General features: G+C 41.8%; 1 protein-coding gene across 2 annotated transcripts in view; it reads right to left on the bottom strand.

Moving 5' to 3' along the window:
* The window catches only part of ANK3 (ankyrin 3), a 189,704-nt gene that overhangs the window by 135,068 nt on the left and 41,258 nt on the right, over window positions 1–13,378 (bottom strand). For both annotated transcript variants that reach the window (XM_058810081.1, XM_058810082.1), the window contains exon 2: window positions 151–252. In XM_058810081.1, coding sequence (XP_058666064.1) covers window positions 151–252 — 102 coding nt within the window. The remainder of the gene's footprint in view (window positions 1–150; window positions 253–13,378) is intronic.

Below are 13,378 nucleotides of genomic sequence, written 5' to 3'. Positions count from 1 at the left end.
CAAAAAAAAATTATTTAGATAAGATATGTAAACATGGTTCATCAAAAAACACGTAAATTATCTTTGACATGAAGTGCAAATATGATGAGAGATCTGAGAAACAGCAAGAAAGGTATTTATCCAGAAAATTTGACCAAAATAATCTTCAACCTGATTTGAGATGTTGATGTCCACTCCATTTTTTAGGTAGTCAAGAGCCTTTTCCAAGTTGCCAGCTCGAGCTGCTCTCAGGTAACTTGCATTTGTGTCAGACTGCAAGAAAAAAAGGAGAAGTCCCATGAGAAATCACGGCACGGTATAAAAACACATTTCAGCGGCAAAGAAATTATTAATGACACAGCACATTGTACATCCACTTAGCTAGACAGGAAAGGATCCCAAACCACCTTGTGAAATGTGGGTCAAACCCCGAGCAGGCAGCAGCAGGCTTGGCTCCACACATGACCGTGAATTATGGAGTGGAGTCTCACACGCAAGGCCAGCAGCCAGGGGCACATCTGGCACCCCGTGTGGCACACAGCCACGGGGAACCAGCCTCAGGAAGAGGCTGCAGGGAAACCAACCACGCTGCTCTTCCCCAAGGCACCACACCACTTCTAATGGCCAAGCTGAACAGACCCAACCAGTACTGGGAGAACTAATCTGAGAGATTAAAAAAAAAAAAATCAAAATATTCAACCTTGAAGGATTGGATTGGTAGAATTAAAAAGCCCATGGTTCTACAAATGAATGTATTATAAAATTTCACATCTGCTAACATTTTGGTTTATTTTCTCTATTCTCCTTCATTTTATGGCACATTTTATTGAAAATATCTGTTTACTTTCAGTGAAGAAGCCAGAAATTTCTAGGTACAGTGTCATTATACAAACTGCATTTTCCTTTGTTTCAGACTTTGCATTAAAGATAGTTACACAAATTTACTTTATGATGACTTCAGCTTGAATGTAAGGACAGCAGAAATGTTGGTTAAGCCATGACAGAATCACTGAGAGGAAGTCCCATCCCCAGAGGGTTTTAACAAGTTATGCAAATATCCAGGGAGGACAGTTTAGATAATGCTGATCCTGCCTTGGAGCAAATGCAACAAACTGGGTTAGCTTTCAAGAGGGACAAATCACACAATCTTTGATTTTATCCCTGCCACAGCTTTCCCTGGCAACTTGGGCAGTCAACATATTTTTTGTGCCCTCTTCTAGACTGGTAAAGCAGGAGTTGTCTGGGTTCTTTCCCTCTCAGCACCATTTCATCCCAGGCTTACATCACTGCAGCTACGAGTGCATTGAGATGTTTTCTGTTGCTCAAATAATTTCCTTTTTTTTTTTTAAATATCAAATTTCTGGATTTGCCATAGAGTTTTCTCCTCTCCTGTCAACACAGCCACTGCAAGCTGGATGTTGTGCTCAAGAATTGCTCCAAGCCCATCAGAAGCCTCCTTCACATGCAGGATGAAGCAGTCTTGGCATAATGACAGCAAAATGATAAGAGGATAGGAAATCTGCTTTTCTCCTTGTACCCATACAAGTGACGAGACTATTTTACTGGTACAGCCAATAAAAAAAGCTCTCCCCTCTAAGGAGAAAGCCATTACTTATGAACTCCTCATTTTCTCCCGAGTTTTGCACACTTTGCATTCCACTTTGCAGTGATAAGTCACCAGCTTACAGCCTTCCCTGCTCTTTATCATTCTTTTCCAAGCATGCCACACTGATCCCTACAAACCAGCTTCTGCAATGTCCTTCCAACAGAACAGTCCCCAAATACAGCCCCCAAACACTGGTGTTCAGTCAGGCTTTCTCAAAAATAAGATGCCCCTGCAAAGTAAACAGTCATAACTGTATAGACCATGGGCAAGAAAAGCTGCCTTGAGAGCTGCTTTCATTCGGGAGATCATCTGAGTTGTGCAATGCAGATTATTACAGGAGACAGGTCATATTCTCAGTGCTTAGCAACAGCAGTCACTGGGGTAAAAAAACAGGTCAGCATTTTATCAGCATTACTAAAGGTAGGAGGGAGGACTCAATAGAGCGGGAGCCTCTTTGTCAGAGGGCAATGGCATCCCTGTTTGGCACAGTCAGCAGGGGGACCAGAATTAACATCAGCTGTTTACAGCTGCTCTGGGTGGGGAGGGGAAAATCAGATTCCAGCAGGCAGGCGCAGGAATACAGCCAGGCAAGGAGCACTGCTCCTCTGCAGGCACGTCCCAGCCTATTTGCTCAAACAAAATGGAGGGGGAGAGGCAGAAGCAGCAATAAATATTTGATAATCACATTAATCTCTAACTGCAATTTCACTGTGGAGGGAGAGCAATGCCTGTGTCTCTTACAGATTTGGGCATGACTTTTGGGCTTAGGGGTTCTGAAGACTTAACAGCTGTTACTAATACTAACAGGAGGAAGGATAAAGTTCAGGTCACAGTCCCAGCCTGAGGCCACACAAAAGTGTCTCAAACCAAACTATCTCAGGTGGTGCCCAAATCCACTCCTGGAATCCCTCAAGCCAACAGCACGTCCTCCTTTGCCAGTTATCCCTCAAAACTCACTCCATAGCAGCCACAAGCGTCCAGCCACACCAGCAGCCAGGCTGCCATCCCTCAGTGGGGCTGGTGAGGTGTTGGGCCCAGCATCCTGCTCACCTGTCAGCCTGCACCAGTAACCCAGCACTGGTTACTGGTTAACTGTTACTGGTTTCCAGGTATCTGAACGTGACGTGAGCCAACATGTGCGTGTACACGGGCTGCCTCAGTACACAGGGTGTAACACGTCCCTGTGCTCTTAGAAAGGGGAAAACCTTTTTTGTCTGGCCTTGGCTGATGCTCCCAAGCCCACAGATGGGGTTAGCTCACCCTTTCTGGGCCACCACGCACAGGAGCTCTGAGATTTGCACAGAGGGAGAACAGACTGAGGGTGTACCATTGTGCAAACAGGGTTTCTGGGAGTCCCTCCATCCATTTCCACCTCTACCATCAGCAGAAACAAGCAGTAACATTAGAAAGAAAACAGAGACAACCTTGTTGGAAACTAAAAGCAGTTTCAGCCTCCCTAAAAGCAGCATTGCCAGCTTCCACTTCCCCTATAACTAAGGCATTACTTCAGACCTACCCACACAGAGGAGAGACTTGCAAGCTTTTTTCTGTCTCACAAAATGTCTCGAGTATCCTTGTTAAGACATGTCATGTCCAAAACCACGAGAACCAATGAACACTCTCCATCCAAAATGTAAGGAATTGATCAAAAACATCAATCCTAAACTTCTACATTTCTGAACCCAAAATTTTCAAACTTTACATTTGTTTTTTAAGACTAAATTTGTTGTTTTTCTTTTTTTAATACCTCAGTAGAGTATGAAAATGTTACTTCAATTGGCACTGTTTTGTTTAAAAAACAGCCTCTTGGAGTCCCTGCTGGAGCCTGTAAATTGCCTCAGTATTACAGACAGAAACAGCACCAGAGCCTAGGCTCAAACCAATGGAGGATTTTAAAGATCAAAGAAGTGCAATAATAATGTTAGTAATTATTTATCTGGATTGCCATCATTCCTGGAAGCCCATATCATAAATTGATAAAGGACTGATATATGAAATGCATTAAAACCACAGTGGGGGGGAAGGGATCTTGGGTTTCCAACCATCACCCAGGACACCCATGTGCCCCTGCCTGTGGGCAATTCTTCTCCACGTGCCCATTCCCACCTTCCACACCAGCTGGCATCTGGAAATAAGAGTCCCACACAGATAGAATAGACATAGACACTCTGTCTACAGGACATTCTGCCATCAGACCTAATAGATTTATCCTTCACTAATTAAACCTCAGCATCCTGAGAAGTGTTCTGAATGCTTGCAGCCAGTTCAGATCCCTTTGTCTTTTTCTGTAATCAATCCCATTATGAAATGAAGATGAAAATTTGCTTTTGATACTCCAAGGTCTGGACAAATGTCATGAGAACAACAGGCAAGGGACACACATCAAAGCACCTGAATCTGAGATGCCCTTGCAGTCAGCCACAAAGATTGCAGCCCTTCCTGTGCAGCTCTTCCCTCCTGGGATTCCTGTGGCTGCTACCTTTTCAAACTCTACATGCAGACTAAAATTAAAAATCAAGATTTTTACAAGTGTTTTAATTCTTGGGGAGACAAACTTCAGGTGCTGTGCACAGCAGTGAGCTCTGAAATGGCTATTCAGAGAATATTTAGTAAACAGTGGATTTATGGGAGTAGCAGTACTGGTGAATGCATAATACCAAGCTTTTTCTTCACAGATGGTATGACTTCTCTCCTCTCTCCTCATACTTTCTTGGAAGAAAAAGGGACTGTTTCTAGTTTTAAGAAATGTGCAAATATGCTCAGCTGGCTAATGAAGGGAGGTTTTATGCAATGTGTATTTCTTTTAGATCCGTGCATTTCCCTTTAAGGTACGCTGCTATAAAAACTCCCTCTCTAACGTACAGCAGGCTGATGAGCTTGCAGACCGCCTGTAGCACACAACAGGTTTTCCAGTCTGGAGCTCATTTTCATCCCAGGGACATCTCGGCAAAGGGCTGAGGCTGGATAAGCTGTGCTGGCAGCAGCACTCCATTTGCCAACCCTTCTTTACCTTATGGTCCCCTAGTCCTGCCACAAGATGAAGGGACCTAAGAACTGCTTCCCCATTTTCAGGAAAAACTACATGAATTAAAAATATTTCTGTTACAGCAAAGACTAATGCCCAAGCTACTTGGATATTACCTTAAGCCTCCAGAAAATGCTGATGCTGACTCATGCTAGCAAATACATATTCACTCTTTTTCTTTAAGTGCTTCCCTCTGGAAGTAAGAGATTATTTATCATGGCTACAGAGAAAAAACTATTAGCAAATTTTCACTGACTGTCAGTCCAGGGTCTGGCCTGGTTTTCCCATGGCATTAGAGAGGGTCCCTTAAGAAAACAGGGAATCTGTATTATTGAGTGAACCCTCTAAAGTGCAAAGCCATTATTTTTAACATGCACAGGCCTCCTCCCATACTGGTGGTATTTTATTATGCTCATCTCTCTTTGCTTTGTGTTCTGCTTACAGTGGCCTCTTTTTCAGATTAAAAATCCAGTCTTTTTTTCACATTGGGAGCAGGGTTTTGTTTTTCACTCCATCTTTAACAGTAGCTGTTGTGAAGGGAAACCCCCAGCAGGTTCCCATTGTGCCAGAGCAGGATGCATTCTGGCTTGAGTCCCAACAAAAAGATGCTAACCATGCCTAACATTTGTTGTGGGGAGAAGCAATGACCTCATTTTAAGGGATGAACTTATGTTACTTCCATTTGGAAATGTGCTCAACAAAGAGAGTCTTTGCAGCAGTATGAGGTGACCTGAGGAAATGGATGATAACATTTTTGCTTTTTTTGATAAGGGTGGGCTTATTTTAGCCAGTGGTAATTTTTTTGCAGAAAGGCTTAACTCTGATGGGCACTAAGCATGATACCAGAAATGAGAGAACCTTGGCATTTCTTAGATTTTGCTCCTATGCTAATTTAGAATTTTCTTCCATGCAAATGTGTTATCCTCACTGGGTAAGCACTGAAATAAACTACAGTGGCCAATTTACAGCAGTGTCTGAGCCACGTGAAATAAACCACTGACATCACTGTCAAGGGGAGCCTCTTCATCATCCTCCAAGAGGCTCTAATCCCCTGTGTCTCTCTGCTGTTACCTTTTAACGATATCACCATTAAAAATTTTCAATTGTATCCTCTTTATTAGAAAAGGGGCTGATTGCACTGGATGAATGATGCTCTCAGTGCAAACAAGTACTCACACTTTACATACCATGCTACCATATGTGTTTGCTTCTGATAAGGATGTACCAGCCTGGGGCCCACTGCTATCTGCAGTTGTGCTGTTAATTACCCTCCAGAGACTGCTTTGGGGATCACAGCTCTGAACACAACCTCAGGGCATCAGGAAAAGCTCCACTCCCAGTGCCTGGCAATTCAGAGGACACATCTTTTGGCTAGGGAAGGCCAGCTGTTTTGAATATGATTGCAAAAAGAGAAACAACGTAATTACTAATCAAAAAACCAAATTAATCCCTCTAATTGTTTGCCCTACCACACAGTTTAATCATCAACTTTCTTTGATCATGTTATTGCATTGTGCATGATAAAGCAGCCAAAGATGTGGTGCTATTTGCAATGTCCCCATAAAGGGCTCTATTCCAACTAGGTAACTACAGTATGTTTTCCACAGGTCAAAAACCACACTGGTATTAGGCTGTGTGAAACTTTCTTCTTGGTCACACTACTGGGGAGTAAACTTTTAATTTATTTTCTAATTTACATTTTATTTCTGAAAAATATGCATGTGAACGCATATTAAATCAGTAAACCAACTGGGTTTTCAAAAACTGAGGCTCCATCCCTGTAGAGTGCTCAATCTTATCATTCTTGTAGAGAAAAATGAAATATTTCCTGAAAAATCATACATCTAAGGAGTTCAAAACAAAAGTGGAAAATGCACTTTAGATGCAGGTCGTTCTTTCTAGAAATCTTTGGCCAAACTAGGAAAACATTCATGCAAACAAGCCTCTTCGCTTACTAGACCACAGGAGAAAGTTCAGATTTAGTATAAACCATTCTCATGACGCCTTGGAGCTTTCTCAGAGTCTGTCTTGGCAAAATGCTGAATATGCACCCTGTTCCCATGAAAAATGAACCACTTGGAGTGGAAGGTGGTTCCAAAGGACCCAGAGCCTGAGATGTCACAGCTGGTACATCCAAGAACATTTCACAGCTTCCAATCAGTAAAAAAGGTGTTTGTGACTGCCCTGAACAGCACAGAGAGGTCTGGAGCACATTGTTTGCCAGCAGTGACAAACACCTGCTGTGGAGCTGTGATGCAGCCTTCTCACTGTGAAAGTTGTTTGGACTTTGTGCATGCAGCCTCCTTCACTCAATCCTGTGACTTGTGACACCACCAATCCCACCTGGCTGTCCTTAAATGCCTGAGTGCCTGCTTCCCAAGAAAGCTCAAGCACAACATAGGAAAAACAGTTGTTATTCCTTTGATTTTCTGCAAATAGCAAAGAGGGTTGTGATTTCCAAGGCGCAAAAGACACAGTTATAGCAAATTCTTGCCTAACATCCACATGTAATATCTATAAAATCTTGATCATACCATCCAAGTGGAAAATGCCCCTTAAGATGTCATCTCCACATTATTTACTTGCCAACATAGATACTCAACAAACACAGAATAACTGAACTGCAATTTTGTACAAAATTATGATCTGACAACCCAACCAAAACCATCTGAACTGAGATCAGATCCCCACAGGGACAAAGTTCAGACAGGAGGTGAAGGTCTGCACTATTTCCATATGCTTTGCCAGTTTGCACAGACAAAGTTTTGAGATTTTGAAGCACAGGTTTGACGTGCCAGCTTCACCTGAAGAATTTATGAAAACTATTACTCGTATGAATGTAATAAATTAGTAACACCAAAAGCAAGATCGACGACTATGAAAATCAATGTACATCTGCAAAACACACACAATCTTTCCAAATATGCAAGACCAACAAATTACAAGAATAATTTTAATGGGAAAACAACCACAAGAAGTCTATAAAAAGACTATAAAGGTCTTTAATAGTGAGTTTTCAGCTATCAGACTGCACAGGATGAAAAGACAAATGACAAGGGAAATTGGGACACATTCTCTTCAAGACCCTAAGACTGGGATAGTCCCTGGTTTCACCAGTGAATTACTGTATTCCATTAAAAGCGACAACCAGTGTAAGAACCAGGCCCTTTGTGACCAACTCACACTTATAAGTAATGAAAAGGATCTGATGCATTAAAAGGCAAAAAGATTTTGGCATTTCAAATCCAAGATTCATCCTCCAGGCTGAAAGGTCTCAGCAGCTAGAAGTTTATTTCAAATTCTGGGAAGAAACTCCTGAATCCATAATGACTCATCTCTCCCTCTCTTAAGTTTTCCTATCCTACATTTACAAGTGAAAAATAAATCACTGGCTTTCATAACTGCTACCACAGTCACAAAGAGCCAGAGAAGGGCTGGATGTGCTTCCAGGGCTTCCTCTCATGTTTATATTCACCTGAAGATAATAACTGTCTTATGTGTCAAGCTAGATGAGATGGCATTGATCTCTTCCCTGCTGTTTTCCTCTCAGGAGCTGACTATCCAAAGAGCAAGGAGATAATTTCAGCACATCTCAGGCCCAAGTTTAAAGCCACTTCCATGCTAAAGTCACTTTCTTCAGATCACTGCATGAATAACATCAGTGAGTCCTCCTCTTCTTCCCTTTGTGAATATCATTTTAGAATCAGGACCCAAAAAGAAGAGGAAAAGAGTTCTGCAACTCTTGTCAAAATATTCTGTACACTGCTTTTATTTGTCTATAATTTCAGAGGGTGGGGGGAGGGTTTACAAACCTAAATGAGATAATACCATTGATTTCAGGGGGAGAGATTTTATTGAGTACAAAAACATCATGTAAATATGCTTCAATCAGACGTGGCAGTAAATATGCTTCAATCAGTGGTAGTAACATGGAGAAAACTCCATGTCAGGGGAAGTGTGATGCACATAAATTTTCCCTAAAAATACTGTAGCAAATAAACTATAGAAATTACAGACAAGCTACATAATCTATTAAAAGCTTTCAGTGAATTCATAAGTTTTTACTTAATGCCTGCTTTAGAATTCAACTCTGATTTAAAACCAAATTGATTCTGCCTTGGAACTTTGAAATTCCAATTATCATTAAACAGAAAGATTTTGATGCTAACTGGTCAAGCCGTTTCAGAGGTGGCAAAAATACATGCAATTTACACTGCAATTTACACACACCAATTTACACTGCAAGCTTTGCAAACCCCACATATAAGTACAATTTATGCCTTTTTAGGTTTTAAAGGCATTTGAATTGGTAGTTGTAAAGCTATCTACTAGAGGTTTAATTTTTTGGGGGGGAAGAGGGGGCATATAGTTTAGTATTCTTACAAGAATTACAAACATTCATCAGTTTGTGAGTGCCAATGCATGGGTTTCCACAGCAGGGATTTTGACCCCTATCAGGAGCAAAAACTTCTTCCTTTTACACACCTGGACCCTTTGTGGAAGGGTTTCTCTCTGGAGAACTCCACGTGGCTGATGCGACAGACAGAGAACCTGAAGGGCCAGTGGAAATTACCTAAAGAGCTTCTGAGGACTCAAGATTTGCAAAACATTCATGAACTTGCTACCAGTACGTTCTGCAGGGGCAGTGAGAGATGTCACATAAGTCCTGTCACAGCAGCTCACCTCAGCAGGGCTTGTGACATTGACAGAATCAGCTGTCCTGACACCTCCTTGTGAAACAGATAGACCCTGGTACAATGGCAGAGAATCAATGAAACCAAGAAACTAAAGTATTCAAACATCCTCCTGGAGCTAAAGACTGACTGAGGTAATTTGGTGGTTGAGGAGGAAAAACACCCACCCAGCACTTCCCAAACTCCTGAGGGCAGTTTCACACAGGAGAGTTAGCAGGCCCCCAGTGCAGGAGCTGAGCAACCTGCCAGGAAACAATTTGAATGTTGGCCTGGAGATGCATGAGACCTACTGGGGAACACCATCAGGGATACTTCAGGCTGTGCTGGCTTAGCCACATCCTGCTACAGGAGCTGCAATTCCCTGCTACCCACAACCTGCTGTAGGTCATTTTCCATGTGAGTCTGCTGCTGTGGACCTGACCCAGTCCCTCCAGGCCCATTTTGTGACCCACCCCATCTCTGTAAACCACAAAGGCAACGCAGAGCAAGCCAAAGCAGGTGCTACACACACGGCAGCCTGTCACTGCTGCAAACACAGGGGAGAATCCCTTCCCCCAGGTGTGGTGCCGTGGGATGGGGTCTGCACGGAGCTGTGGGGCTGGGCACAGGAGAGCCATCTGCTCCCACCCCTCCCTTGTCACCCTTTCCCCTCCTCTGCCATGGTTAAACACTGGCATTCACTGCTGGGAATCTGTGCAGTGGCATGGAAAGCTCTGTCATAGCATTTGTTGGGGCTGTCGGGATGAAATGCACTCAGTGGCGTGCACAGCAAACATAAATTAGTTTACAAGTGTTTTGTTCCTCACTCCATGTGTTCTAGGTTTGAGGATGAGCTCAGATGTCAATAGGGAAAGTGCTTTTTCCAGCCCAAGCACCAAAGTCTGTGAGCAAAAATCAGAGGCTCTAATCTATTACCTAAATTTTAAACTCTAGTTTAAACTCTTAAATCCTGCATAAAAGATTCTGTTCTAAACAGAATGAGGAACCTAAATCCCTGTTGGGGTAAGGGCAGGACCAGCATTTACAGATACAAACAGGTTGAAGACAGTGACAGTGAGAACAGCCTTAGCTGTATGGGATCTTTGAGATCAATGCAGGCAGAAAGAAAACAGAGTTCAGTTTCATTCTGAGAGAAAGTTACCAAATGTACAGATAAATCACTGCAGATTGGGTAATGCCATTTTCGCATGCTGACTTTTCAGTTACAAAGCTGAACTACTATTTTTCTGGTTTTCAAAGCCATTTTGCATTAGAGAGCCAGGATTTGGCTGAACCACTACAAGGAAATTAATATCTCAGGAGAGATTTCAATTTTTTTAACAAAAAACAAACAGCAGAACTATTTTAATATTTTACATCACCTTAACTAGATTTGCTAATTTATTTAATCCAAAAGTTTTCACTTCCTCTTAGCATCAGAATGAAGTATGTTTGAAAAGCACATCACAGTTTAATCAAATATAATGGTATAATACTAGTGAATTAAAACTTTCCAAACTGGCCAAAAAGACTTTACTCCTACTATATTTAACAGACACAGATTTAGAACTCGTTTTTAGTGCTACCATTAAAGTGAAGATCAGTTTATCACAGAAATAAGCTACAACAAACCATACCAGCCCTATACAGTGAATCTCCCCCAGCATTTGATGATAGAATGGGCCATTACTGTACAGTGCTGAAGCATCACTCCTGAATAGCAAATCGACAGAATAAACACACAGTGAAATAGAGCTTGTTTCTCTCTTTCCTCTCAAATATGCAGGGTAGCCTAACTAAGATTTACACAAGGGATGAAAACGAAACTTATCATAAAGGAAAAAAAAAAACTTATCAGCAAGGAAAATCTTAACACATAAATACTCCACCCTTTCTCCATTGCTAAACCCCATGTCGAGAGCTGCTACATCTTCCCCAAACAACATCCAAATGAACAGAAACAACAGTTTCTATACAGCTGGTAACAAACCCCAGTAAAGCAAGAGAAAATACCATCCTGGTGCAGCAGAGAGGGGCAGAGCATCCCGCAGAGCAGCACATTGCCAACGCCAGGGCAGCTCGCTCTGCTGGCCCAGCTGTTGCACACAGGACCTGCAGGGGTCTGGGCTGCTGGGCTCATGTGGAGCATCAGCAAAGATGTTTATCACCATGAAAATGGACACCATTGTGCTACAAAAGGCAGGAGAGAGCAAATAAAGTTCTCAGGACTGAACAGCAGAGAGTTTAATCAAGTACTGTAAGATAGCTGAATAATAAGAGCTTCCTCAAAAAATAACTTAACAAAAAAAATATCCCTGTAAATGTTTTCACAGTTTGGAAATTACTGGTGGAGATAAGCTTATGGAAAAACATCTTCTCTAGAAAACCAAAGTTTTCAAAGATGTTTTTTAGCAGAGAACAACATCCAGCCCTGTGCTGACAGCAAGTAAACAACAATATACACATTTTAGAGGACTCACTGCAGTATTTTTTTCAGAGCACAAAGCTATTGCTGACATGGAAATTAGCTAGTAAACAGCTCTGTTCTGGCATCAGTAGTATCTCTAGCTAAAAAAATATTGCCACTAATTGACATTTCCACAAAGCTTGGCACTCATCAGTACTAAAAACACAAATCCAGTTTCAAAACACAAATGCAGTTTCCTGGGAACCTGTTGGGTTTTTTAAATTCTGCGTAGAGTAGCCTAGAGAACTGATCTGCCTTTGTGGTTTTTAAATGATGTGAATCACCCAAGCTATTGAAGACCCTCTGAACCTGGTTCATGGAGTACAGGGATGTCCTTCCACAGCAGCTTCCTCACTTGAGGAATTTTTAAATCCCACAGGGAGCACCTTGAAGGTCGCTGGGACTCTCAGAGTGAGAGTGGTACGGGTGCCTCCTTACAGATCACTACTAGCACACTACCAGCACTACTGCTGGCTCCTCTGCAAGTTTAATTCACCTGTGGACTGTCAGGAGAAGAGGTGTGTTATTTAAAAAATACACCTTTAAAGCACAGATTTTAAACTTTTTTTCTAAATATGCAAGATTGGCTAAAATACTTCAGTTGTTACAAATATCTGTGTGTCACTTAAGGCCCTAAGTGCAGAGCACAATGTTACCAAATGTTTGTGCAATTTTAATCACAATTTAATGTCTTCCTTCTACAGAGTGTTCTGAACACAAAGTAGCCACTGGCAAGACAGAGAGAAGAAATAATTGCAATATTCTGACTGCCACCTCAGCCTATACCATAACCCAGCCATCAGAAACAAAACACACCAAACAATCCAAAACGTACCTCTTCCTACATCCAGCTTTGCCTCAAACAATCAAAGACTTAAAACACCAACACAAGAAACTCGATATGCAGATTTCACTCATTTCAGAATCCACAAATGCTTACTTGTTCTGGAAAGCATTCTCCCTCTTCCACTGCCATTTTCTGTGGCCAGATATGAAACCTGATGACTCAATTAGTTAACACTTTGGACACTGCACCATTGCTAAAAATAGCAGCCTCAGGAAGTGCTTTTCTTTTCTTTTTTTTCTTTTTTTTTTTTTTTTAAAGGAACTTAGCACGGTGTCACTTGTTGCACTTCCCTTGGCGATTGAAATGGCAGAGGACAAGGGAACAGAAGACTGTTAAGTCAGTGACAGAGCGTGTCCCAGGATTCCTGGCTCACTTACCATATTTGCTGCCTCCAATCATTCCCCGTGTATGTAATCATGATCTGTGGAATACCCAAAATAGCTGCAGCATCAGCTGATCAGAAAACCACTGCTGCTTGGAATCACTCATGAAACAAGCTTTTGTCATTCTGCTTATCAGCTCTTTCTAATGCAGACTACTTTGAACTATTTCTAAAGGCAACAATAACATCATTTTACACTCTGTGTGTTTTGAATACCACATATGCCTGCCTCCCACTCCATGGTAATTTTATATTTATTCAGATTTTCTGATGACTAATTATGATAGGTTTGTGCCGCTGGTTCTAGAGGCTATTTTCCTGAACTAAAAGCCTGTTCTCTATGTACTTCAAGTTCCTAAACTACAGAGATTAAAAGCAACACCAGGGCAAAATAATTTT

The sequence above is a fragment of the Ammospiza caudacuta genome, chromosome 9, assembly GCF_027887145.1.
Source record: "Ammospiza caudacuta isolate bAmmCau1 chromosome 9, bAmmCau1.pri, whole genome shotgun sequence".
Lineage (NCBI taxonomy): Eukaryota > Metazoa > Chordata > Aves > Passeriformes > Passerellidae > Ammospiza > Ammospiza caudacuta.
Note: the sequence above shows the minus strand (reverse complement) of the source record. Positions and strands in the feature narration are given on the sequence as shown.